The sequence below is a fragment of the Phoxinus phoxinus genome (genome assembly GCF_949152265.1).
Source record: "Phoxinus phoxinus genome assembly, chromosome: 1".
Taxonomy (NCBI): Eukaryota; Metazoa; Chordata; class Actinopteri; order Cypriniformes; family Leuciscidae; genus Phoxinus; species Phoxinus phoxinus.
The window spans coordinates 27,039,109-27,065,486 of record NC_136876.1 but is presented as its reverse complement, the minus strand read 5'-3'; the positions used below and the strand labels follow the sequence as shown (position 1 = coordinate 27,065,486).

General features: G+C 38.5%; 2 protein-coding genes across 2 annotated transcripts; one reads left to right on the top strand and one right to left on the bottom strand.

Moving 5' to 3' along the window:
• Nucleotides 1-334: 334 nt before the first annotated feature.
• On the top strand, nucleotides 335-13,460 carry LOC306998983 (tripartite motif-containing protein 16). Its single transcript, XM_079613380.1, has 5 exons — nucleotides 335-457; nucleotides 9,973-10,008; nucleotides 10,659-10,721; nucleotides 10,811-10,950; nucleotides 12,152-13,460. The coding sequence occupies exons 1-5, from the start codon at nucleotides 403-405 to the stop codon at nucleotides 12,560-12,562; spliced, it is 705 nt and encodes a 234-aa protein (XP_079469506.1). The 5' UTR covers nucleotides 335-402; the 3' UTR covers nucleotides 12,563-13,460.
• A 185-nt stretch (nucleotides 13,461-13,645) lies between these two features.
• akt1s1 (AKT1 substrate 1 (proline-rich)) lies at nucleotides 13,646-20,857 on the bottom strand. Its single transcript, XM_079613371.1, has 7 exons — nucleotides 20,602-20,857; nucleotides 19,695-19,889; nucleotides 18,467-19,105; nucleotides 18,093-18,384; nucleotides 17,927-18,010; nucleotides 16,773-16,942; nucleotides 13,646-14,741 (listed from the first exon to the last, which is right to left on the bottom strand). Exons 3-7 carry the CDS (start codon nucleotides 18,851-18,853, stop codon nucleotides 14,604-14,606), a joined length of 1,071 nt encoding a protein of 356 aa, XP_079469497.1. The 5' UTR covers nucleotides 18,854-19,105; nucleotides 19,695-19,889; nucleotides 20,602-20,857; the 3' UTR covers nucleotides 13,646-14,603.
• Nucleotides 20,858-26,378: the final 5,521 nt, after the last annotated feature.

Genomic DNA, 26,378 nt, shown 5'->3' with positions numbered 1-26,378 from the left:
TGAGTGCAATGTCCGATGCCCTGCTGAATTCTGGGGTCAGAGAACCTATTTCTTTTTGTATAAACAAAAAAAACTTTAACACTTTTTGCACAAAACATTTTCAGTGAAATAAACTAAAATACCCTGCTATTTTCTTAACTTTTGCACTTTTTTTTCTCATCAGATCTGCTTCATATTCACAACTGTGTGCAGTACTATATCCTTTTATTGGCTCATTTCATGGTACACGTGAACTACACATGGTTTAAGTGACAGGATCAAACTCGAGTTCACCACCTCGACCACCTACAGACCCCCTCCCCATAGGCAGTGTCTTTTCCTCCCCCTTTTTTAAAGAGTGAATAAGAAGGGAACCCAGAGACCGACAGACTCGGAGTCAAAAGACGCTCATCCACCCCTGCAATGCCCAGTAGTACCCCAAGCACCAACGGGATCATGCCTGAAGCAAAGAAAGCAGGTAAGGACTGCTCTCATTGCCTTACCTATATCAATGTACTATTTTCCAAACAGGCTCACCTGTCTGCCAGGACACCTTGTTGTCACTTTTTGCCTCAATTAAGAACAACTACAAATGCACCATTGGATGTTGCTTGATATTTTTTATAATCTGGCACTCTAGACGTAAAATAAGTAAAACAGTGCTTTATAAAGGAAAAAGGTCCTCAATTTTCATATAGATGTAAATGGAAGGAGATCAGCAGAAAAACATTGACAGTAAGATATATTATAAAATCAAAAATCCAATGCACAAGTCACTTATAAATAAAAAACAGCAAAACTAAGTGAGGGCAGAAGAAAATTAAGTTGCCTGAAGAAAAGCCCTAGTAAAAAAAGTCTATATTTGTGGTTATGGTATAAGTTATTTAATTTATAAATATTTGTGTAAATAGTAAGGAAAAGTGTGAGTGTGTGTGTGTGTGTGTGTGTGTGTGTGTGTGTGTGTGTGTGTGTGTGTGTGTGTGCCTTAACCATTTTTGTGGACAACTTTGTAGTGAGCTAAATCTGACAAAACCTCCTTTTAGGGACATAATCTTTATTTTCCTCATTTGTTGAAAAAAAAAATCTGTATATAAAAACAATAGTAGTCCAAGGAATATCCCCATTAAGATAGCTAAGTAAATATGTGTGTGTGTGTGTGTATGTGTGTGTGTGTGTGTGTGTGTGTGTGTGTGTGTGTGTGTGTGTGTGTGTGTGTGTGTGTGTGTGTGTGTGTGTGTGTGTGTAGTCTGAAATGTAAAGATAATAATTCATCTCAGACTATGGAATGCACCTGGTCATGCAAACACACATCTTACTAGACACTTCAGACCGAGTCTACATGCCTAGGACCTGCAGTATTTACAGCTCTGGTGACAGTACCCAAACTAAAAGTGTCACCACAATGCTGACTTGATGGAAGGTTATTCTGACAGTTTGTGTGAGTTGCGTATACTCTGAGAAAGCCGAGATCAGAGGTACACAGGAAAGCCTAACTGTCGACAGCATGAGGAGAGGGCACCTTGGACATTATTGTCATACTGTGACTCTCCAGGCTCTTGAGCACAGCTTAACATCTCACAGGAAAATAATAATAGTCTTTACAGAGACAAAGAGTTTAGCAGCTGCTCTACTCAATCTTTCGACAACAAATTATAATAAGCGGAAAGATGCTCATACAAGACCACTCTCTCTTGGCCCTGCATATTATTTTAAGATAAGCATGTTGTTAAAAATCCTCTAGACTCAAGCAGTCTTATCACTTACATACTATTTAAAGTGCTTTAAAGAGGTCAAATGCGACATATGCACACATAAACAAAGCTTTTACTCAGCATTTACAAATACTGTAAAGGTATACTGTGAATGCCCAACACTATAAATCACTGCATATTTAAAATGTTTCCAAATTCAATATCAGACAGTGAGATTGATGTATATGTACAAAAGTAACCCGATCTGCATTCATCAGATGAATCTTCTTTCGGGTGTTAATATAGTTGCACGGTACCTCTTTCACCCTTCTACTTTAACACGTCGTCCTCATCTGTCATCTCAACAACTCTATCTCTTTCTCTTCCATCTTGCTCTTAATATCATTTCAATTTCAGTTGGATTTAAATTTTTTGCTCATTTTAATTTTTTATATTTATTTTGTATTCAAACATAAAATATTATTCATAATTTTCAATTAAAACAATATAAAATAAGTAAACGTGTTAAATAAAATAATATAATAGCATTTTTAGTATTGCCTTTCACCTTGTTAACACCTTATTAAAAGTTGAAAAGAGGCTCCCACTGATTTCTTATGAACTTTTCAATGATGACATGCCGCCTTCTTGATCACAGGCGTAATGAAGTGTAAAACCCTCCACAGTAACTTATCTCCACCACTCTACTGTCCTTGTATGCCTTCTGTGATTTAGCCAAGCTGGGTCTCTTACTGGGCATGGCAGTATTCGGCAAGATTAGTCACCACAAGCTCATGAGACACCATCAGTGCGTAATTCTCAGGAATCTAAGTCCGCATGGAAACCAACTCGATCAATGTTAGATCAGAGAGATCTGATCTAACCAATACCTGAGAACGTCTCTTATCCAAGCGGGTAGAATGTCTTTCTCAGGACTGTAATGTGTCACACCTCCAAAATCTCCGTTTACAGACATGAATCCCTCTATTTGTGCATCTGTCAGTTCATGTTATTTTCCATCGGGCCTGTTTCAAGTAACCAATCAACAGAAGGCCGACACTCAGCATGTGGTTTTCAACACTCGGGGGGCCGCAAGATCATATCCATCGCCTTCCCTCTCAAATCATCATGCATAGCATCTCCTTGATCCAACCACCAAATATGAACCATCCCAGCATGCCCATAGCGACTGGGTGCATGGCAGGGGTTGGCAAGACCGCTACGGACGTGTCCAACACAAACAACACGCTTTCTGCACTGTCATCAAGAGCAAAAGACACCAAAGCCTAGCAAAGACCCTCCCTGAGGTCAACAACATAGCTGCTGATGCTAAAAAGAGGTGAAGTTCAAACTTACTCAACAGTAGAAGCTTTTTCCAGTTTACATGATCAAAGTTTTATAAGAGTATATATATTTACTCGAGAAGCACTATTTTTGTAAGACTTTTTAAACTCTTTTAGATAATATATCTTGAATTATGTATGTACAAATGAAAAAAAAAAGATTAATTATTTTTTAAGCATATAGCTCATTAAATTATTAATGTTTTACTACATTACAATATATTGTTTAATAAATGTTTTTAAAAAAATGTTAAATAGATTTTTCTTGTTTTAAACGTATAAGAAAAGTGTGTAAAAATAGGGCACATCCTTACCACGTTAATATGAAGGAATTGTAGATTCAGGGTGATATGGCTGATGGCCCGCCCTGGATGGGAGACCTCCTGCTGCTGGAAGAGGTGTTAGTGAGGCCAGCAGGGGGCGCTCATCCTGTGGTCTGTGTGGGCCCTAACGCCACAGTATAATGATGGGGACACTATACTGTCAAAAACCACCGTCCTTCGGATGAGACGTTAAACCGAGTTCCTGACTCTCTGCGGTCATTAAGAATCCCAGGATGTCAATCGAAAAAAAGAGTAGGCTACGAGTTTAACCCCGGCATCCTGGCCACATTTGTGCTTTGGCGCCTTCTGCCCATCGTCAAGGCCTCCTAATCATCCCCGTATATAATAGGGATGGTAAGATTCACCGATTCGCATCGGTGCATCGGCATAAAAGCTAACGATGCGATGAATCGGTTTAAATTGCATCAGATATAAGTTAGCATTTGTATCGCGATGCATCGTTTCTAACATTTCTATCTGCATCGGTAAAAAACTATTTATTCATACATAATTATTATTAGATGAGCTATACTTTTACTATTTAGAAAGTGACCAATAATTTGTGACTAATATTTTATTAGGCTGGCTATGTAGCCTAACTGCTGCGTTCACACCGAACGCGGATAGAGCGTCTGGAGCGAGTGATTTAAGTCAAGGTAAAGACGCGTTGACCCGCGTCTGGAGGTCCTGCGGCACGATGGACGCGATTAATTCGCCTCATTCGCGCGTCCAGTTTGACTAGATTTAATTCTCCTTTCTGAACTGTTGCTCAAGCGCGTTCTCTCATCACCACACCATCTGCAGCTGCTACGTGAATATAACGCATCACAACACTACGGAGTGCGAGGCGTGTCCTGAGCGTCACCTTTAAACATTCAGCAGGACATTAAGTTAATCTGGTTTACAGCAGCCTGTGACTGCCAAAAATAGTTTTTATTATACATTTGAATACAGTTATGAAATACCTGTTTGTGAAGTTTTTTTTTATTTGTATTATTGTTTGTTAAAAACAGCACCTGCTTTCTGGTCAGTGTTCACATTATCGGCTGGCAAGTTATGGAACATTTCTTTACTGTTTATCCCTGAGCATCCTTAAATTGTTTCACTGTTAAAAGTGTAACTGGAGACAGGACAGGAAAAGAATCAATGTTTTTATTTAATCTTTTGGTTTTGTAAAAATTAAATATTTTGTTTGTGAAAGAGCCATGCGTTAAAAGTTAGATGGCACTAAAGCCAGGCTACTTTAAATGATTTGCTGTATGTCTGAACAAAATAAATAAATATATATAAATATATGCATAGCATCATATCTTTCTCCATTGCATCGTATTACATTGAATCGTATCGCATTGAATCGAATCGAAATCGTATTGCACCGCATCGGAAGCTGCTTATGTATCTTTAAAGGATAATTCCGGTATTTAACACCTTGAGTCTATATTGTAGTTTGTTTTGGATGAACAAGAGTGGTAGACAACATTTTTTTGACAATGGTTCCTCTCTCGAGTTTTTTACTATAAAAGAATTGGCCATGGACCCATTTAACATTGGAGTCAATGGGCATGTCCGAAAATGTCATTAAAACAACCTTTAACATTAGTTTTCAAAACTGTGCAACTCACCGAGTGATTAGTGATGTTAGTTGATGTTCCAGAAACAAAAAGTGTTGCGAAATTCAGTTTCTGTCGTGTTTTATTCGTCATTTTGTAAAATCCCATTGAATTCTGTTGAAGGACTGAGTGCTCGTTAATATAAATGCGCTACCGGAAACGGAAAGGGGGCTGTTTACATTTGGTCGATGTAGTCTTTTTGCTCGCTTCCGTTTCTCATAAGGCTAGCGAGCAGAGCAACTGTGCTCCGGGAGAGTAAGCGAAATAAACAAACAAAACCTTCATTAATTGTTACTTGTAATATGAAGTTGAACTCGACTTTGACCGTGAGTGTCCCGCGAGACATAAACATCGGTTATCGCCATCAAGTGGTCGGGAGTGTGCTAACGCTTCAGATTCAAATATTGAGCGGAAGTTACACGGTTGTGAAGTGTCTGAAAAAATAGTTCCACTATAGCAAAATAAACGGATTGGAATCATATATTGCGACGATATATTGTTTATAATCATCAACGAACACCACTAACCACTCGGTGAGTTTAACAGTTTTGTAAACGAACATTATTGGCTGTTTTAATGACATTTTCGGACATGCACATTGACTCCAATGTTAAATGGGTCCATGGCCAATTCTTTTATAGTCAAAAACTCGAGAGAGGAACCATTGTCAAAAAAATGTTGTCTACCACTCTTGTTCATCCAAAACAAACTACAATATAGACTCAGGGTGTTAAATACCGGAATTATCCTTTAATGTAGCCTATCGTATTGTTGGCTATATGCATCAAGATGCGTATCGCATCGGCCTCAGTTATGGAGATTCACATCCCATATATATATATAGCCTATATATAGCCTAGGCCTACTGATTGGCTTCATCACTCTGTCTCCTCTCCACCAGTAAGCTGGTGTGTAATGGGCGTTCTGCATGGCACAATATGGCTGCTGCACATTGGTGGTGGTTGAGGAGATTCCCCCTTCCACATAAAACACTCATACATAGTATCGATAAAAGCGATTATATATAGCTAACCTATACGGTAGGCTATAGGATATGTAACATATTAATATTTTTAGATATTGATTTTTTGCCCCACAATTTTACCCATATTTTGAATTATGCATTGCATTGTGTTTTTAGAGTTAAAGGGGACATATCATGGAAATCTGACTTTTTCCATGTTTAAGTGCTATAATCTGGTCCCCAGTGCATCTATGGACACAGAAAACGTGAAAAGTGACAACCCAGGCAGTAACTTTGTTTTGGTAAGCCTTTCTCTGCAAGCATGTCAACAAATAAGCCAATCAGATTTCGCTACTCTTCTGATTAGGAAGGGGATCTTATCATAATATTACGGCCCCCAATCATTGGTTTTCGCATGTGACAGCAGTGTAACCAGTTCTAACACAATGGCAAAAGTTCGAGCAAAGTATGCAAACTGTTCTGTTGGCTGCACAGACGAGCACAGAGCACTATTTGACCAAAACATTTCGCAGTTTTCTTAGGGAACTGTCAACTTTTGAAAAAGTTGAACATACAGTATGCAAGTCAATGTGATTAATCAATGTAACTCCACAACAACTACATAAATTATATTAATCGGGGAAGACATTTTTAAGAAACAAAATATAATAAAGATACAAAATATAGTTTTGGGTACAGGACATGCTACCTAATAAAGATGGCATACTTGTTTAGATTACTGAGAATTACAGCTTTTAAAGCAATAATTTGTTGGGGGGAAAAGCAAGAATCCCAGTTTTAAATGATTGGTTAGATTTAGTTTCTAAAGTACACTATGGAGAGGATAACATGAAATTAAGAGCAAAAGCATACATTTTGAAAAGATATGGGCAACTCTAAAATCAAAGAATATTCCGTAAAATAAAGGAATACATTACATTAATTATGTTTTTATATAACCCTCCCTCCCTTTTGATTCTATTTGTTCTTTAATCTATTTACTTATTTAATATTGTTATTATTTGATATTTAAAAAATATTACTTTCATTATATATGAATTATATGTCATTATACTGATTGGCTTATAATATCATTATACTGATATTATAAGATTATATATCTTTTTGTATTTTTCCCCCTTTTTTCATATAAAAATAAGGAATAATTATTGGGGAAAATATTATGTCTTTAAAGGAACTGTCCATTTGTATAATTGTGTTAAATGTGTTTGAATTGAAAGACATAATAAAGATATAAAAAAAAAATATATATATATGCTAAAATATTTATTGTTGGACATTAGATGTGCCTTATTTAGAATTTAAACCTACAAGTAAGTGTATTTTTATGATATCAATAACTGTAAAGGGACTATTGTAACTGGGTAAATCAAATGGCTAATATACTGTTGGCCAATTACTAAGCTCATAATCGTCTTAGAACACCTGTGTAATATATATATGTATATGTATGTATATAGGCTACAATGATAAATTATACAAGACCAAACATGTTAAATTATGTTGTATAATATCAATTGGTTATGTAAAAAATCAATAAATATATATATATATACTGTATATAAAGTCAAATAATGGTATGGGAGAGCGTCAATGGTAATGTGCCATATAACAACTTACTAATAACAATAACAAAACACGTGAATCATCCAAACACTCAGAAATAACCAGTAGCCTTACGGACAGTCTCCGGAAGAGACTGCAACGTTTAGACACACCAGAAGGCTGTTCCATAAAACAGGCTTATTTTGGTTAGTCAGACTTATTGTCGGTTGATTCTGTTTTTCACAAAGCAAACTTACAGGCGCCTTTTTGTGTGGGCAAATTTGACAAGCTATAATAAGTGATCTGGGGGGTATTTTGAGCTGAGTTTTCACAGACACATTCTGGAGACACCATAGATTCATATTACATCTTGTGAAAAGGGCATAATATGTCACCTTTATAGGAAATGCTCATAAACTTGATGTCCGGGAAGAAAATGACCTTTTCCGGGGTTTTGTTGTTGGAGTTGTTTTTTACTGGGAAATGAGACAATAATACAGATGTCTTCTGATCTGTGCCAAACCTTTCACAGTTGTGTGTTGATCTGGTGAAAGATGTGAATGAACGAGGCTTTATGGATGAGCCCTCATTGGACATAAGGGATTTTGAAACAGGGTTGTCCCCCAGACCCCTCCATGTACCGCTTGTTTACAACTTTTTTCCACTCATGGTCATTCTCCACCAAGTTACCACTCACAAAACACCAGGGTTGAATCTCACACCAGGGAGAAAAGCATAACCTGAAGAGCTGTCAGTGCGTCTTTAAATTGCGTGAACAGAGACTCGCCGAGATCTTTCGGACCTGTTTTATTTTGGAGCTCTGCTTCATGACCATGGTTATAGTATAGTATGCTGGCTGTTCTGCTCGACCCCTCCATACCAGCCCCTATAAGGGAGAGGTCCCGAAGAGAGGGTGAAACAGGCTGACTGATGGAGTGACCTGTCAGCAGCAGTTGCTAATCTCTGGCCCTGATCCCTTACCACCTCTGTTCCCTTCGTTCCTCTACCATCCATTCCTCTATAACTGCCTCTTTAATCCCAAAGTCATTGATGGAATTTATATGTGCACCTGGATTATTTCTAAGGTTTCATGTCATGTGCTTAACATTACTAAAGATTAATGACTAAGCTTGTATCTCATAATTACTTGGTGGCTTAAAGGGCTTGCTTGTCATAATGTGCATAGAGCATGTGTGTATTCAATTGTAAAACATATAAACAAATTGAAGGTTGATAAAAGATGATGATGTTGGCGATGATGGTGATTACTGAACTGATCTGTTTTCAGTGATTGTCAGCAAGATCACAAACAGTGGTGGGGGTCTTGAACAGGTGTACAGAAGTCCCTGTCCTGTGTGCATTGGAACACAGCTGACCCGATCATTTAGGGCTGCACGCTGTCACGAAGATGCATTATAGTGATGCCAGTCTCCTCTGATGGGGATATCTGATGGTATCTGGTTTCACTGAAAGTGAGACAAAAATTCTGCAAGGTGTCACTTTCAGACCTTTTTTTTTTAATCAGCCGACAGCAGAACCCTACACTGAAAATATGACATGGTTACATTTTATTTTAAGGTGTCCTTGTTACAGTGCAAGGTACTGAGTATATAACCATATATATGGCCATGTAGCTTTAAAAAAAAAAAGAGAGCGAGAATTGTCACTTGCAGGCCTCAAACCAGCAACCTTTCTGTTGTAACCCTTTCACACGTAAGTCTAAAATACTGCCGTTCCAGTGCACTTTCACAGGTATAAGGTTGGAAAAATACGGGTACAGGTTGCCTGGAACGCGACATAAACACACCGGTGTGATCGTACGTGTGAAAAGCCACTACAACACTCTTTTTTTCAGGACACAATGTGGAAGTACGTCGTTGTACATTACATTGGTACAGTGACCTTCTCCCCCTCTAACACTTAAACTGATACACTTAATGCCACTAAGCATTATGATAACTGAAGGGAGGGAGCAACTGATGTTAATGTCCACATTAACAAAAGAAGGCAAAAATGTGTGAGCACTAATGCATGAGCCAGAAGACAGCAGATGGTTTTCTGAGAAGGTGCTTGTGAAAATCAACAATAGAAAGAAATGTGTTAAACCTGCAAGCCCAGTGCTGGACATAAACATGCCAACACCACTAACACCATTGAAATGAAGTATTCTTAGAAACTGCTGTCAGAGCCTATGATGTGTGTCCATGATGAATGTGAGTTAAGGCCTAGCATGCTTCTTAGATGTAACCTAAACCCTGACAGGCATGGGTAAACTATATGATAACAACAGTGGGGGAAGATGAATGGCATACCATAGGGTAATACATTGCACGCGAGAGGTAAGGAAGGGGCATCAGAAAAGCAATGTATAAAAGTGGAAGACTCTAGAATGCCTGTGTAGCGTCAGTGTAATCCTAAAACTGCCCATTGCTTCATTTAAAGTGGTTTAAGGGGTTAACCCCTGATATTAATTGATGTCAATTTTCACTCCTACAGGAAGAAAAGGATCAAGAGCAGAAGAAAACCCTGAAGGTACTTGTGAACCATGCAATCCTACACTACTGTACTGTTTACTGTTAACTTCCACCACTTAATCAGAGCGCCCCCTATAGACCTTATTCAGAGCAGCGCCATGACAGGTATGAAAGCAAGGCTGAGTGTGAGGAATAGACTCACGGTTTTCAATGGCATCTGTACAAATCTGTGTGACGCTCAGATCACTTATAATCTTCCACAGCACATGTTTGGATGTTTTTTTTTTGTCTACTGAAATCTCTTAAGATATTTTTGCAGTGCATGATGGTCACAGACACGGAGGTGTAGTTAGATTTCAGCTCACCAAGCTGAGTGCTCACTAAAAACCATCTCGCAAACAGATTGTTATATCAGGTCTTTTAAAGTTTGTAGAACATTGTTTTCTTATAATAGAGCAGATCTGGACACTCAGATCAAAATAGCATGTAAATCTGACAATGTGGTTTGGATGTGTGATCATTACCGTGACATTTTCAAAGTGAGTTCAGCACAGCTGCTGTCTTTAGTGTTAATGGGAGTGGATCGTAATACAATGGAGATCACCTGAAGCCTGAGCCTCCATTAGACAGCTGACATATAAATAGGATTGTGCAGTCGTGGTAAATAATAAAATGACCTCTTGCTCTTTCTTCTCCCTTCCATCCCAGCAAAGGCACCGCCGTACGAGGCCAACATCACCGAGCCCAATACTAGAGCTGAGCTGATGAAGTGTATGCATCAGCATGGGACAGTCCTTTTATATAGTTCTTTATTGTAAGTTTATAGCCGCTTGTCCTCTGAAATGTTATTTCTCTCTCAGACTGGATAAATCTTTCTCTGGATGACAGAACTGCTCAGAAAATGTTGTGGCTCTCAGAAGGTGGGGCCAAAGTGTCACGTATGTCAGAGGAAGTGTGTCCTGTCCTGGACAGACCAGAGAGATATGAACATTCACCACAGGTATGTAAGTGCCCTATCTGTCTCTATGTTTTGTTGTTGTTGTTCGAATCTGTATAATATAAAAATCCATTGTATATCCACTCATGTAACTCTTTCTTTTAGTACTGTCTTTTTTATTTATGCTTTAAAAGGGTTTGGTCACACAAAACTTTAAATTGTGTCATCATTTATGCCTCATGTCTTTCCAAACCTTTCATTCATCTTCAGAACAAAATACACGTTCTCTCATTTGTTTTTGGCATCCATTACGTTGTCAAATTTGTCGAGCTTCACATAGTACAGAAAGACATCATAAAAGTAATTTATATGAATTTAGCGGTTTAATCCATGTCTTCTGAAGAGAGCGATGTACGTGTACACAATAAATATACAATATGATTTGATCAGATTTAATTAAAAATGCTTATTCACATATAAACATGCATTGATAAACAAAAAACATGACGTCATAATTATGGCATAAAAATTGAAATTATGAGATACTAAGTTGTGATTATGACAAAACTACATATGAAACGACATATCAAAATAAATAAAAATCTATCTATCTATCTATCTATCTATCTGTCTATCTGTCTGTCTGTCTGTCTGTCTGTCTGTCTGTCTGTCTGTCTGTCTGTCTGTCTGTCTGTCTGTCTGTCTGTCTGTCTGTCTGTCTGTCTGTCTGTCTATCTATCTATCTATCTATCTATCTATCTATCTATCTGTCTGTCTGTCTGTCTGTCTGTCTGTCTGTTTTTTGTATTGCCTTCAAAACCTTCGAACTTTAAGCTTTAAAATTACTTTAAACTTTTAACTACTTCAAATTGAAAACTCTAAAAATCCAAGCTTTTAACACTTTTTCAAACTTTCAAGCTGTCTCAAGCCAACTTCAAAGTTTGTATAGTTGTCAACTATTTTTGTCATAATTATGTTTAATTATATTATAATTTATCTCTCTCTTTTTTTTCCCATAATTACAATTTACCAATCTTTGTGTGTGGGATGGAAATGGACTTCCATAATTCGGCATATGTGATTGTGTTTGCAAATCTAACAGATCCAGTTCTCATGTTCAACTCACAGTTCCACAGAAGAAAGTCAGTCATACGGGTTTGAAATGACATGAGGGTAACTAAATGATGACAGAATGTAATCTGTAAGACTGTCATGGTCAACGTGTGGTGAGCATATAACTGACTTTCACAATATGCTCCTGAAGGTGCTGTGTAAGGAGGGTCTTCTGGGCAATCGTGGGTACTGGGAGGTGGATTGTGAGGGCTGGGTGGTGATCGGGGCAGCGTGTGAAAGCACAGGGAGAAAAGCTAAGGATGGCCCGTGTGGCCTGGGAGAGAATGACCTGTCATGGGGTGTTGGCTGGGCCGGATCCTGCTACCATGTCTGGCACAATGGAGAGAACACAGAATTCCAGGCTCATCTCTGCCCCGTCATGGGCATCTACGCTGACCAGCCAGCTGGCATCATCAAGTTTTACCTTGTTGAAGAGGGAGAGAACGGGTCCAAGGAGGTCAAACTGGTTCATCGATTTACAACCAAATTAAATGAGAAGCTCCTCCCTGGTTTCTGGGTGGGCAGGAACTCCTACTGCTGGATCCGAAAGAAGGATCAGTAAAGGGGGGGATATATGGAGAAGGAGGGGTTGGGAGAAAATAGGGTAAGGGTGATGTAAGGAAAATAAGAGGATAGCTATGCAGGAAATTTTTATTGGTAGGGAGTCAGAAGCAAAGAAGAAAAAAAAAGTCTCTAATGAAATGAAACCGTAAATGGAGACTTGCATTCTAAACCTGAATCTGCCTTTGTCACAAGTTACAAGTAATATACTACTATAACCAGTACCAATTTAACCAATTTAATTGGTGTAGCATTAATCTTTATACTAATGATTTTGAATAGTCACTGTTTTCATTTTATATACCATCTGATGACAAATGCAGATACTGTAGCGAATATGTATTTCTGTGCACTAATAAATCAGTTCAAAATAATATTAATTTGTGTTCTATATGAGTGGTGTGTTTTTTTTTTTTATTGCTGCCATGAAGGTGTCAGCCAGACCTTGACTCTTTGAGAAGCCCATCAAAACCAGTACCTGGTTTTAATGGGCTTCTCAAAGTCAAGGTCTGGCTGGTTAGCGTGACCCAGTTAACCCCTGCTGGTAGATTCTGTAATGTGGAGCCACAAATAATTTTTCTCCATTGATGGCCATTCAAAAGTTTTTTTTTTTTTTTTTTGCTAGAAAAAAACATTGTATGTGTTTTACATAGTTTTACGATCTCTTTATTAACTTTTTGAAGTGTCAATGTGGTAGTTGTGTAGGTGTCACTGGAGGGACAGAAAGCGCTCTGATTTCATCAAAAAGATCTTAATTTGTGTTCCCAAGATAAACGAAAGTCTTATGGGGTTGGAACAACATGAGAACGAGTAATTAATGATTTTTTTTTTTTTTTTTTGAGTGAACTGTCCCTTTTATATGAATGGCTTTGTTGTATTTGTCATTAAATTCATAAACGAATGCTAAGGATATCTCGGAGTAACTACACAAAAACTATGAAAAAGTCAACACCGCCCTCTGCTGGGCACCGGAAGCATAGCCTACCTTCCTCAGAGAGTTGGACATTCAGACTTCAGCTTACTCAACCATACCAAGACAAATAACTGAACTTTTAGAGGAAACGACGACAAAAAAGCCACCAGGTTTCGACAACAAATAACTTTTATTCAAAACGGATTTACTTAACCATTGAACAGTTGTGAAATGTTTAAGATGAACACAGCTGGTTGACATCTGTAGTGTTGTAAACCCTCATATTTAACATCCTTCAGTCTAGCTAAATTTTTAGAGAAGTTATCAAACTAATCAACAATTATACAATTCACATTCCTGCATTCATATCCATTATCAGCACATTAATCAGTTATAATGCAGAAACAAGTCATTTGTGGGTGACAAATCCCAAACATTGGTGTTTTTTTCAAAGCTTTGTCCTCTCATTGTCCTTTTGCTTTACAAAGCATTGATTTATAGAAAGTCTTCAGGACAGTATCGGAAATAAAAGTGAGTCCACACAGGCAGAGAATGACATCATTTGCAAGCATTCACATTAACATCTAGTCAGCTTTGGCAATCCTGCCATGGAATATACATTACTGAATTTACAGTAGTCTATATTTCCAAGAACATGTAGTGTTTGCTAATGTACAATGCTCCTCTGGTGATGGATGTGCGAGTGTCTCAGTGTGTAAATAGGCTCATATACTATCAGCCCACACTGCAGAGTTACAGGACACGATTAGTAAAGTAATGAAGTTATGACATTTGCTCTGTTAGTGTTTCTCAATGAAATGCACAAAAGTCTGCCACAACCATCCAGTCAAAGCCAGAAGAAATTCTTCAATTAAGACATGCTAATTAAACCCTCCTCCTTCTGCTGCAGATGTGAAGGTTTGGAAAAGGTTTTGCCACTTTCAACGCCATAGAAATACTAATGATATGCAGGAGAAGCTTCAGATTTGGCAACATCTTTGCTAAAAACATCCATTAAACCTTGTGTCTTTTAAACTCTCCAGTTCTGTTCAAATCACTTTCACACACAAACAAGCTCACGGCTCGTTCTCAAGCACGCTCAAACGTACATACGCACATTGGTCTTCTCTCAATGCTTAAGAGAGAAGTCGCCCGTGTTAAGACGAGGTCGCGGCAGTGCTCCAAACATCTCCGTTCCATCTGTGGCCCCTGGAACCAGTAGGGCTTTCATACTGGCAGCTATGTGGTCCAGATCGGCACAGCCCACCTAAAATAAAAGTGTCCTTTTAATCAAGTTAAACACAAATGAAAAAGTAATTATATATGACAAAATTATGAGAAGTGTAATAAACATTTTCTACAAAATAAACCAAATATCTAGGTGGGTTTTATCACAATGTCAGCAAGGGTGGTGCAAGGGTGGTAGTCAGAAAGGACTTGGCAACAAAACGTTATCTCCATAACTAGGTCAATAATACAGTACAATAATATTGCACCGTTTATGTTTAGTACATAGATTCACCCCCAAAATGTATTTAAATACAGTTTTATTGAAAATTTTACAGTGGGAAAATGTTTTTTTTTTTGGCCGTTTTTTTTAAAGGTAAAATTGTAATACTTACCATAATACAATGGAGCCTAATAAGTGACTGATTTGTGACAGATTCTGCTAAATAAAATGTTAGCATGTGGCAAAGCTAATGAGTCAATACAAAAATTTGTAGCACTGAAAATATTGGTTTACTATTGATGATGAACTTTTTATAAATCTTATACAATAGAACAAAACTATAGGCCTACTTCTACTACTATTCAAAAGTTTAGGTCAGATTAAAAAACAACAACCAAGGAAACATTCAATTTATCAATAGTAACAGTAAATACTTTTACAAAGAGAAATATTTTGTAACATTCAAATAAATGCTGTTCTTTTAAACTTTCTATTCATCCAAAAATCCTGAAAGAAAATATCAGTTTCCAGAAAAATATGAATGGGTTAGTTCACCCAAAAATGAAAATTCTGTGAGTAATTACTCACCCTCATGTTGTTCCAAACCCGTAATCTTCGGAACACAAATTAAGATATTTTTGTTAAAATCTGAGCGCTGTCTCACTCCTTCATAGGCTGCTAGGTAACCGATATCTGACTGCCATCCCAGAAAAGTTAGTAAAGATGTCGTTAAAATAGTCCAAGTGACTACAGTGGCTCAACCTTAAGTTCATCAAGCGACGAGAATACTTTTTGTGCGCAAGCATAACGACTTTATTTAACTATTCATTTTCTTCTGTGTGGGCCTCTGACGTGAGTTCATGCGAGCGCCACGACGCATGTGCGAAAACTGAGAAGAGGACGCAGATGGGTCTCGATGTAGTGTTTAAAATGGTTCTAATGTATGCATTTCCTGGATGTCCAAATCGTGAGAAACCAACGAGAAAACATAAGTGCTTTGCCGCAAAATGAATGGCTTACCTTTCACTTTCCCATCAAATGATTGCGAGCGTCATCTTGTCAGTTCTCGCGCATGCGTCGTGGCTCTCGCGTGAACTCACGTCAGAGGCCCACACGGAAGAAAATTAATGGTTAAAGTCGTTTATTTTAGTTTTTTGCGCACAAAAAGTATTCTCGTCACTTGATAAACTTAAGGTTGAGCCACTGTAGTCACTTAGACTATTTAAACATTGTCTTTACTAACTTTCTGGTCCGGCAAGATTAAATTACCTAGAAGCCTATGAAGGAGTGAGAAAGCTCTCAGATTTCAACAAAAATATCTTAATTTGTGTTCCGAAGATGAACGGACGTCTTACGGGGTTGGAACAACATGACAGAATTGTCAATTTTGGGTAAACTAACCCATTAAGCTGCACAACTGTTTTCAATATTTCATATAAAACATTAAAATATAAGTTATTTTAAATTATAATAATATTTCACAATATTACTGTTTTCACTGCATTCTTGATTAAATAAATGCAGTCTAGATGCATACAAGATATTTCTTTCAAAAACCTTAAAAGAATCTTACCAATCCCCAACTTTTGAAAGGTAGTGTACATATTGGAAATACACATTTCCTTCTGCACCATCTACCATTTTGTATGAAAATGGTCATAAATGGTGCATCACAGCACATACCACACATTGGCCAAATGAGTTATCTAAGTTGGTTGCATAATTTTGCTACCTTCAATTTACCACATTTTGTACTAAAAGTGCATACATCATCTGCTAAACAAAAAAAAGCTGTAGAAGAAGGGTATATGTAGATGAGGGCATGTAAGAAGCGGATGTGTAACTGACCCGTTCTCCACTATGGGGGTCACCCTGATGGGCATGGTTGTTCCTGTAGCCCCACACTGGTACAGACACAGGCAGTGAACGAGCCATTGCCATGGGGTTAGACGAGCGAGATGCCAGGTGACCCATTGCCAAGCCCCGGGGAGGGGGAGGGGCTTCTTCACTCAGAGAGCCTGACAGCAATAAAAACAGATATAAATACATGAACAGCAATAAAAACACATTTATCTTCCAGTGTCAGACACAACTCAGATAATGATCTCTTTGAACAGCACTTAAAACATGGAGAGTCATTATATTTACTCACAGTTTCTCACACAGGGTTTCCATACTTTCAATGATATTACCAATCGCTCGTGATCACAGAATAAGGATTTTAAACTGAATCTTATATTGGTAACATAGCCGGTATTAGAGATTATAAGTCTCCTATGCTCAAGACTGCATTTATTTGATACAGTAAAAACAGTATTATTGTAAAACATTACAATTTAAAATAACTGTTTTCTATTTTAATATATTTTAAAAAGTAATTTATTCTTGTGATGGTAAAGCTGAATTTTCAGCATCTGAACTCCAGTCTTCAGTGTCACATGATCCTTCAGAAATCATTATAAAATGCGGATTTGCTGCTTAAAAAACACTTTTTACATTGCACAACACAACATTGCTTATTTAATGTTGAAAACAGTTGTGATGCTTAGTATTTTTTTTGTGTGGAAACTGTGATACATTTGTATACAGGATTCTTTGATGAATAAAAAGGTAATGTGTAATCTGTAACATTATAAATGTCTTTATCTTCAAGACATAAGTGTCCTTGCTGAATAAAAGTATTATTTTCTTTTAAAAACAAAATAAGTACTGACACCAAACTTTTGAACAGTAGTGTTCCTGTATGAGCTGAAGATATTTTTGTGTATGCTCATTTCCCCTATCTTTACATATAGATGACATTCTAACACCCACTTAAAGTTAATCTTTTAAAAAACTAATAATAAAACAACAAATCTATATTTAATACTGCATATTATAATGCTGTAATGTCTAAACATGAAAAAATGTGCCATAACATGAAAGTTAGTTTTGGCTTTTGTCAGAATTTGGTACATACCATTAAATACATTTAAATAAATAATATTTAATAAATAATTCACCATCAGTGCTCTCCTCCTCCCCATCAGACTCAAAGAAGGGCTCACAGTCCCGGGACAGAGAATCCTCATCCATTGAGAAGACACCTGATAAATAAGAGAGTTGAATTTGAATTCCCAAATAACCTAAAGGAATGACAAACACCATCTCATCAACAGGTGAACTTACCTGCCGATTCATTCAGGTTACGTCTCCTTCCATCCAAATCTTCTTCTTCCTCCTCATCATCCTCCTCCTCTTCATCATCATCATCATCCTCCTCCTCTTCCTCCAAGTCCACAATTTCCGTTCTCTCTCTCGCCTTCTCATGATCCTCCATCGCCACTTTCTCCCTTTCACGCTCTCCATGCTGACCACCTGGCTGGCCAATGGCAGTAGCTGAGCTGTAGATGGACGGGTAGCTCTGAGAATAGAGCCTCATGTTGGGACTAACTGTCCCGACTCCATCTCCAGTCAAGCTCTTTGGAAAGAAGACACAGAAAGTCATGAGGTGTTGTGATCAAGGTGTCCCCCTCCCCCAGCAGTAACGAATCACCACTCACCAGCCTGTCAGACGGCACATCCAAGCCCAGTTTGGCTCCTCCCTCCACTGTATTCAGACGTTTGTGTCTGTGTGCCGTCAGTACAGTGGTGGAGTGCAGAACGGCGATGTCATCCATGTATCGCCGTGACGACTCAGCCAGTGCCCCTTGTCCCCAAACGTGATAGGCATAATCAAACTTTCTGCTTATGGAAGTTCCGCCCCCGTCGTTATTCCTCATTCCTTCCACTTCGATCCCGGAGGGACGGAACTTTTTATACGCGGTCAAAATAGCCAAATCACAACCGGACGTCTGGCTGTAAGCCTCAGCGGCAGCAAGCAGCGCCAGCCAGCTCTCCTTGTGATTATCAGGGATCTCAGGGTGAGAGGATTTGGTGACAGAGGCCATGATGCGTTTATAAAACAACCTATGGCTCTATTGAACGGTTTTTGGAATTGGTTGTTTTGGAATGCTGGAATGCTGGTGTGTGTGTGTTTATGAAATGTGTTTTTGTGGTAACAACTCTTTGGTAATGAGAACTTGGTTTAGATGATGCTAACGGGACTGTTGGAAGAGGCACATTTGAAATGGGTGAAGGTGTCTGCGAGCATGAGAGAACTAGGGGAGAGATGGGAGGATGCCACGACTTCCAGATGTTACCTAGAAAAGGAAGGACAATATGCATGAATCAAAAATGCAATAAAAAATATAATTATGCTTATTTAGGCAAAATAGACATGCATTTTTATTCCGAATTGGCTCATCAAATGCTGTGCCACAACCCCCTCACTCACTTTAAAAGGTACGCCTCCATTCACTCGCACGTGTAGCACACGTACACGTCTGTTTGGGACGTTCTCGTTTAAACGAGGATCAGTCTTTGTGAAACGCTAAAAATAATAATTTCGAGGCCTGTTGTGCAGCTGCATGCAGCGGACTTGTCTGTCTCTCGCATTTTCTGGACAACATGACGTACAGCCAACCATTATTTCTGCTGCTTTCGTTTGTTTGTCTGTCACTATCCGCTTTAATATGTAACTGCCAAAATCTACGGCTAAACAGCGGGGTGTTTGCATCACGACATTAACTGATGTAGAACTTGTTGATTAGTTCACTGGTAAGTGGCCAAGTGAAATACACAGACAGGCCAGTGCGCTTCAGCGTTAGCAATGCAGCTAAAAATCTATTTAAACGTTTTGCATAATCAATCGGTTTGCTTCGAGGAAAGAAACACAATTAGTTGACTTACCCTCTTAATATCCTCCAGCCTCTGTCACAATCGTCCTTTACTTCCAACTTTATTCAGCCCTCTTTGTTCGGAGCCTATTACCCTGTGCCTGTCTCTCTCTCTCCCCTAGACTCCAGTGCAGCGACGCGCACAGCGATGTTTACAGTAGGAGCAGAACAGTGTTGCCAGATTGCGCATGAGAAACAAACAAATGGTCTGAAAAACATGCACAAAATAAGCGACCTATTTACTTTTCCATGCGTTCTTTTCTTTGTCAATTAGCATATAAAACACACAAAGCAGGAATTTCTATTACATTACAATGACATTTATTTTTTACTCACTAGACCTGGCCTAGGCTAGGCTAGCCTACATGTAGGCCTATTATTTAAACTATTTATTTATAATTTACTAATCTTAATTTGTTTTATTGTATTCATTGTTCAATTGGACCACCTGGGAATTATTCCCCCCAAAATGCAATCAGCTACTGCTCATTTATCTGCAAACGCAAATCGCACAGAACAAGCCCCAGAATACGCGTTGTGAGTGGACATGGCAACATTCGGAGCGAGATCATGCGTCAACACCATAGACTGTAAAAAAATAGGTCACCACATTTGCAGAGGTAACGTGCAGAAAGTACAAATAAGAGAGCAAGTGTGACATTGTTTGATGATAATGAACGATGTATAATGATTTACTTGACTCGATGTGCATTAATGTTTTTGGCGCAGACTGTACGACTACAGAGTTTAGCCTATTTAAAATTCATAGTGGCACTCATAGGCCAAAAATTAGTTGGTGTGTCATATCGCATAATCACCTTACAATTTTCATCAAACTGAAATAATAATACACAATAGCCTAATACATAAAATAAATAAATAATAATAATTATTGAAATGCTGACATTAGGCCTACTCACTGTCTGGCATGACTGACATATCTTTCTTAAAGACTAGATTCAGGACCTTAGACTGAGCAGCGCCATGCCAGGTGAGAGCGAGGCTGTGAGGGTGTTTTCAAGCTGTATAAAAATCCAAGGTCACTCTATTAATTAAAAGGCACTATATCAGCATCATGCTGTCAGGTGTGGGGGTTGAGGAGATGAAGCGAGGACTCAATTGCAGGTCGTGATGTTACATCTGACACTGACGCTCCGAAGCTTGCTTCAAACTCGAGCGGTCCTTGCAATGAACCACTGCTTCGGAGCTTGTCTCATTACGTCACTAGTCACGTGAAAATGACTTCTGAAGCAAACACACTGGTTCATTTATGGAGCTTATATTATGACAAAATGATTTGAATTTGAATTGTGTAAATCTGAATTATTTGCAAGTGTAATCTAACAAAATTGAATTTTAGGTGGTAGTTTAAATAGTTCTGAATTTGAATTTTTTTAAACGAATATTGAACATTTGAAATTTAACAAATTGAAATGTTTTTATGGCTGAATTTTATAGACATGTATTTTCAAACAGTAATATTCAGTTTAAAAAAAATCAGATTCAAGTTTTCAAGATGAAGAAATTCAGAACTTCAAATTCAGTTTTCTAAAATTCAATGTCAAAAATTCAAGTTCAAAAATTCAGATCTGACAGAAAGTAGGTCACAGGTCATCCACAGGGAAGAGTAGATGATCTCAGAAAAGTCGAACAGAGCATTTTGGCCAATTGGGGACTGCGGAAGTTTTCCAGCGCGAACGTGGTGGTGGTTCAAGAGGTTGCCACTCTCTGACTCTTGTCATGAATCGCCCGGAGGTCTATTACATGTACGGCGCAGTCTAGACCGGACGCGAACGGTGCGACGCGACCCGTGAAATCCCCAACAGCACACGGATTCCCCATCCTATTTCTGACCTAGTCCCAGCTCTTTGCAACAGTCGCTTCAAGCTGTGTTGCGTCGCGCCGCTCGCGTCCTGTCTGTGTAACTGAGGTCTAGTAGACAAGGTGGCGTTCTAATCAATTTTACACAAAATGTAGGCTACTTTAAAACAAACACCAGAGACCGCTTAGACAAATGTCCCACGTGCTGAGAACGCTAACCTAACATAAACACAAAATCATTCATGTTTAAGAATCTTAACGTTACCTCCGGGCGATTCATGACAAGAGTGAACATTCTAAAACGCTTACGTGAAAAACGCTTAACGTGGCTCACTGTACGAAGACAGTGATATTAAAGGACCAAACTCAGTACAAATCATATTAATAAACCATACTTTGTATAAAAAATCAGATGAGCCCAGAATACCTACGCAACGCGTTTAATTGTGCGTTAAGCATTTCCTTACCATAGAAAACCGTTATAAGAAAACGCTTAACGTGGCTCACTGTACAAAGACAGTGATATAAGGACCGTACACATCATATTAATAAACCATACATGTATAAAAAATCAGATGAGCCCAGAATATGAACGCAATGCGTTTAATTACGCGTTAAGCATGTTCTTACCATAGAAAACCGATAAGAAAACACTTAACGTGGCTTAATAAACCTTAATCCTGATTTGTTATACATAGTAGGCCTATGGTTTTTTAAGGTTTATTAAGCCACGTTAAGCGTTTTCTTATAACGGTTTTCTATGATTAGAACATGCTTAATTAAACGCGTTGCGTTCATATTCTGGGCTCATCTGATTTTTTATACAAAGTGGTTTATTAATATGATTTGTACTGAGTTTGGTCCTTTAATATCACTGTCTTCGTACAGTAAGCCACGTTAAGCGTTTTCATATCGGTTTTCTATTAAGGAATTTGCTTAACGCGTAATGAAACGCGTTGCGTTCATATTCTGGGCTCATCTGATTTTTTATACATGGTTTATTATTATGATGCGTAGGCTACTGAGTTTGGTCCTTGTCTTTGTACAGTAAGCCACGTTAAGCGTTTTCTTATCGGTTTTCTATGGTAAGGAAATGCTTAACGCGTTGCGTTCATATTCTGGGCTCATCTGATTTTTTATACATGTATGGTTTATTAATATGATGTGTACGGTCCTTATATCACTGTCTTTGTACAGTGAGCCACGTTAAGCGTTTTCTTATAACGGTTTTCTATGGTAAGGAAATGCTTAACGCACAATTAAACGCGTTGCGTAGGTATTCTGGGCTCATCTGATTTTTTATACAAAGTATGGTTTATTAATATGATTTGTACTGAGTTTGGTCCTTTAATATCACTGTCTTCGTACAGTGAGCCACGTTAAGCGTTTTTCACGTAAGCGTTTTAGAATGTTCACTCTTGTCATGAATCGCCCGGAGGTAACGTTAAGATTCTTAAACATGAATGATTTTGTGTTTATGTTAGGTTAGCGTTCTCAGCACGTGGGACATTTGTCTAAGCGGTCTCTGGTGTTTGTTTTAAAGTAGCCTACATTTTGTGTAAAATTGATTAGAACGCCACCTTGTCTACTAGACCTCAGTTACACAGACAGGACGCGAGCGGCGCGACGCAACACAGCTTGAAGCGACTGTTGCAAAGAGCTGGGACTAGGTCAGAAATAGGATGGGGAATCCGTGTGCTGTTGGGGATTTCACGGGTCGCGTCGCACCGTTCGCGTCCGGTCTAGACTGCGCCGTACATGTAATAGACCTCCGGGCGATTCATGACAAGAGTCAGAGAGTGGCAACCTCTTGAACCACCACCACGTTCGCGCTGGAAAACTTCCGCAGTCCCCAATTGGCCAAAATGCTCTGTTCGACTTTTCTGAGATCATCTACTCTTCCCTGTGGATGACCTGTGACCTACTTTCTGTCAGATCTGAATTTTTGAACTTGAATTTTTGACATTGAATTTTAGAAAACTGAATTTGAAGTTCTGAATTTCTTCATCTTGAAAACTTGAATCTGATTTTTTTTAAACTGAATATTACTGTTTGAAAATACATGTCTATAAAATTCAGCCATAAAAACATTTCAATTTGTTAAATTTCAAATGTTCAATATTCGTTTAAAAAAATTCAAATTCCTGTAGTGAACCACCTGCTGCTTTGACAGCCCAATCCAGTGTTGACAGGTTTGAAACCTGGCGCCTGTATTTCTTATAAAAGTGTCAACTTTGTCTAAGCCTTCTGCATGTACCCAAAGCACACCCTCTGCCACATTTTTTTAAAATTATTATTAGGCCTATTCATTAGGGGACATATGAACATTGTTACATAAAAACATGCATCAAAGACAGAAACTTCAAAAACCCTCTACATTATACAAGTACAACCAGTTACACAAGCACATCATTTTCAACATACAAAAATATCAGTCCCACCAAGTTATAGAGTTCTGCTTCCCACAGCTAAACAAGATAAAGCTTCCACACATAGTAATACTGCCCTGCTAAAAAAAAACTATAGAAACCATTACAGAAATTCTATTGGATTTAATGGTTTTCATGGGAATTTTAATGGTTGTAATGGAAATTATAGTGGTCGCTGTGGGTCTACTGATATGTGTTGGGTTCTATTGGTGGGGGCATTAAATCATAATGGAATATGTCCCAAACACACTACAAAAAAGAATTCTGTAGTGGTTTAAATGGTAAAAGCCAATGGTTCCTATTGGTATTTTAATAGAAACCATTAGAATTTCTGTGATGGTTTCCAACTTTTTTTAAGCTGGTCTGATCTTCTGTCCTTGTCTAAAGAAATAATTACACACACACACATCATGCTTAATGTTTTATTATCAAGGTGAACACATGAAATTCATCAGTATCTGTAAAATTCACCTACATAAATGAGTTTCACAGCACTAACACAGTTTCAGCTTTGATCGCCTCGGTAAACACGTAATAAACGGGGCGTTAACATATAAGCCTACTTGCATTTTATGGTTGTCAGCTTTGTTGCATTACATTTACTTCACCAGGAGATGGTGCTGTAATTTCTGCCTGAATGAAGCTCTGAGTAATTAACCATTTTCGACACAATTGTATCAGAAAGCAATAATGCTTCGAAACGCTTCATTTGGCCATCGTAGTGACGAAATTTTCACTTTCTGAGGGTTTTTAACATTAATATGAGTTCCCTTAGCATATGGTCCCCCAGTGGCTAGAAATTTCAGTCGGTGTAAACCGAGCTTTGGCGATCCTTTGAGAAAATGGCTTTAGCCCCTCTCACCTTGTTACCTTATTGATTCATTTGCCCCACCTGTCCTCCCTCATTACCTGCTTGCTCTCCCTATTTATTCTCCCTGTGTTTGTAGTCATATGCTGGTTCGTTGTCGCTTGCATGTTGAATGTAGCATGTGTCTGCCTAGCCTAGCCTAGCCAAGTCAAGTCAAGTCAAGTCAAGTCAAGTCAAGTCAAGTCAAGTCAAGTCAAGTCTTGGGTTTCCCCTCGGATAGTTTTTGTTTTTGCTTTATTTTTGATGAATAAAATATCCTTCCTGCAATTAGTGGTGGGCAGATCGAGGCTTCGTGAAACAATGAAACAGTTAAAGTCAGCATGAAATCAAAATTGACCCTATTTACTTTGTTAGCGGATATTACTAGTCTTGTGGTGAACAATTAATCCGTGCAAGTTAATACACAGAAAAAATTAGTTTGCCGTGGTTATCTTTAATCAAAGTCTGAAAAGTTACTTCCGGTCTGGAATGGTTCTTTTTCTAATGACATAGGCTTGACGGCTTGGGTTGCCTAAACGCTTAACCACTCCCCTCAAACCGTTACTCTGCTATGGGCGAGAGATGAAGAGGAGGAGCGCTAAAGTAAAACCCTGCCCTCTGCTCAATATTCCGGTTCACGCGGATGCTGGTGCTGCTGGTGCCCCTGTCTCCTCCTCTCACCGTGGGCACCCACTGCTGAAACTTGGCCCTGGTTTGTCCTCATGGATGAGTTGTTGGGACAGAGGCACTCCACCAACCCCCCAGTCCTCATTGCCTCAATCCCTGAGGACAGACCAGGGCCAAGTTCAGCAGTGGGTGCCCACGGTGAAGAGGAGCCAGGGGCACCAGCACCAGCAGCATCAACACCACGAAGAAGAGACCGAGAGGACGAGTTTTTGGACTTGATTAGAGAAGACATGGGACTGCAGAGGCGAGGAGAGCACAGGAGAGTAGGGAGAGGATGGACAGGCAAGTGAAAGAGAAAGAGTTTTCTCTTCTTGAAAGAATGATTGAGAAATATTATATATATAGGCTATATATATATATATTGTTTAACTTATATTTTTAAAAGGAAAAAAAAAATCTGTACATTTATTTATTTTTATGCAACTTTAAATGTGTAAATAAAAGAGAATTCATTGCTCTGGACATTGTTTATTTTTGTAATGACAGTCATAATTTTTACATGAAACAAATGATTCTATACCTAACTATTTACAACATACGTTAAAAATCTCAAAATCAACATACACATTTAAATTTACAGTACATAAAATAAGAAAAAATGATGTAGACTTTTCTTCAGCTGAGTGGGAGATCCTGGTGTGCTGCTGGACCGGGGGATGGGCTCCACAATAGAGACCCTGGTAAGGCCTCATGCTGGTGGGACATCATCTGATGGTCTCTGAGTGTTTGAGTGCATATTTCCACTATCCACTATTGTCTACCAACTGGTTTGCAGGGCTGACTCATGAAATAAATATTGAGATACTTTATTATGCTTTATTAATAACCACTAATACCGCATTGGGGAAAAACTACTAGTTGCTTGGCGCCTGCCCTGGAGTGGTAATCGGGAACACCTCAATTAGGAAATTCC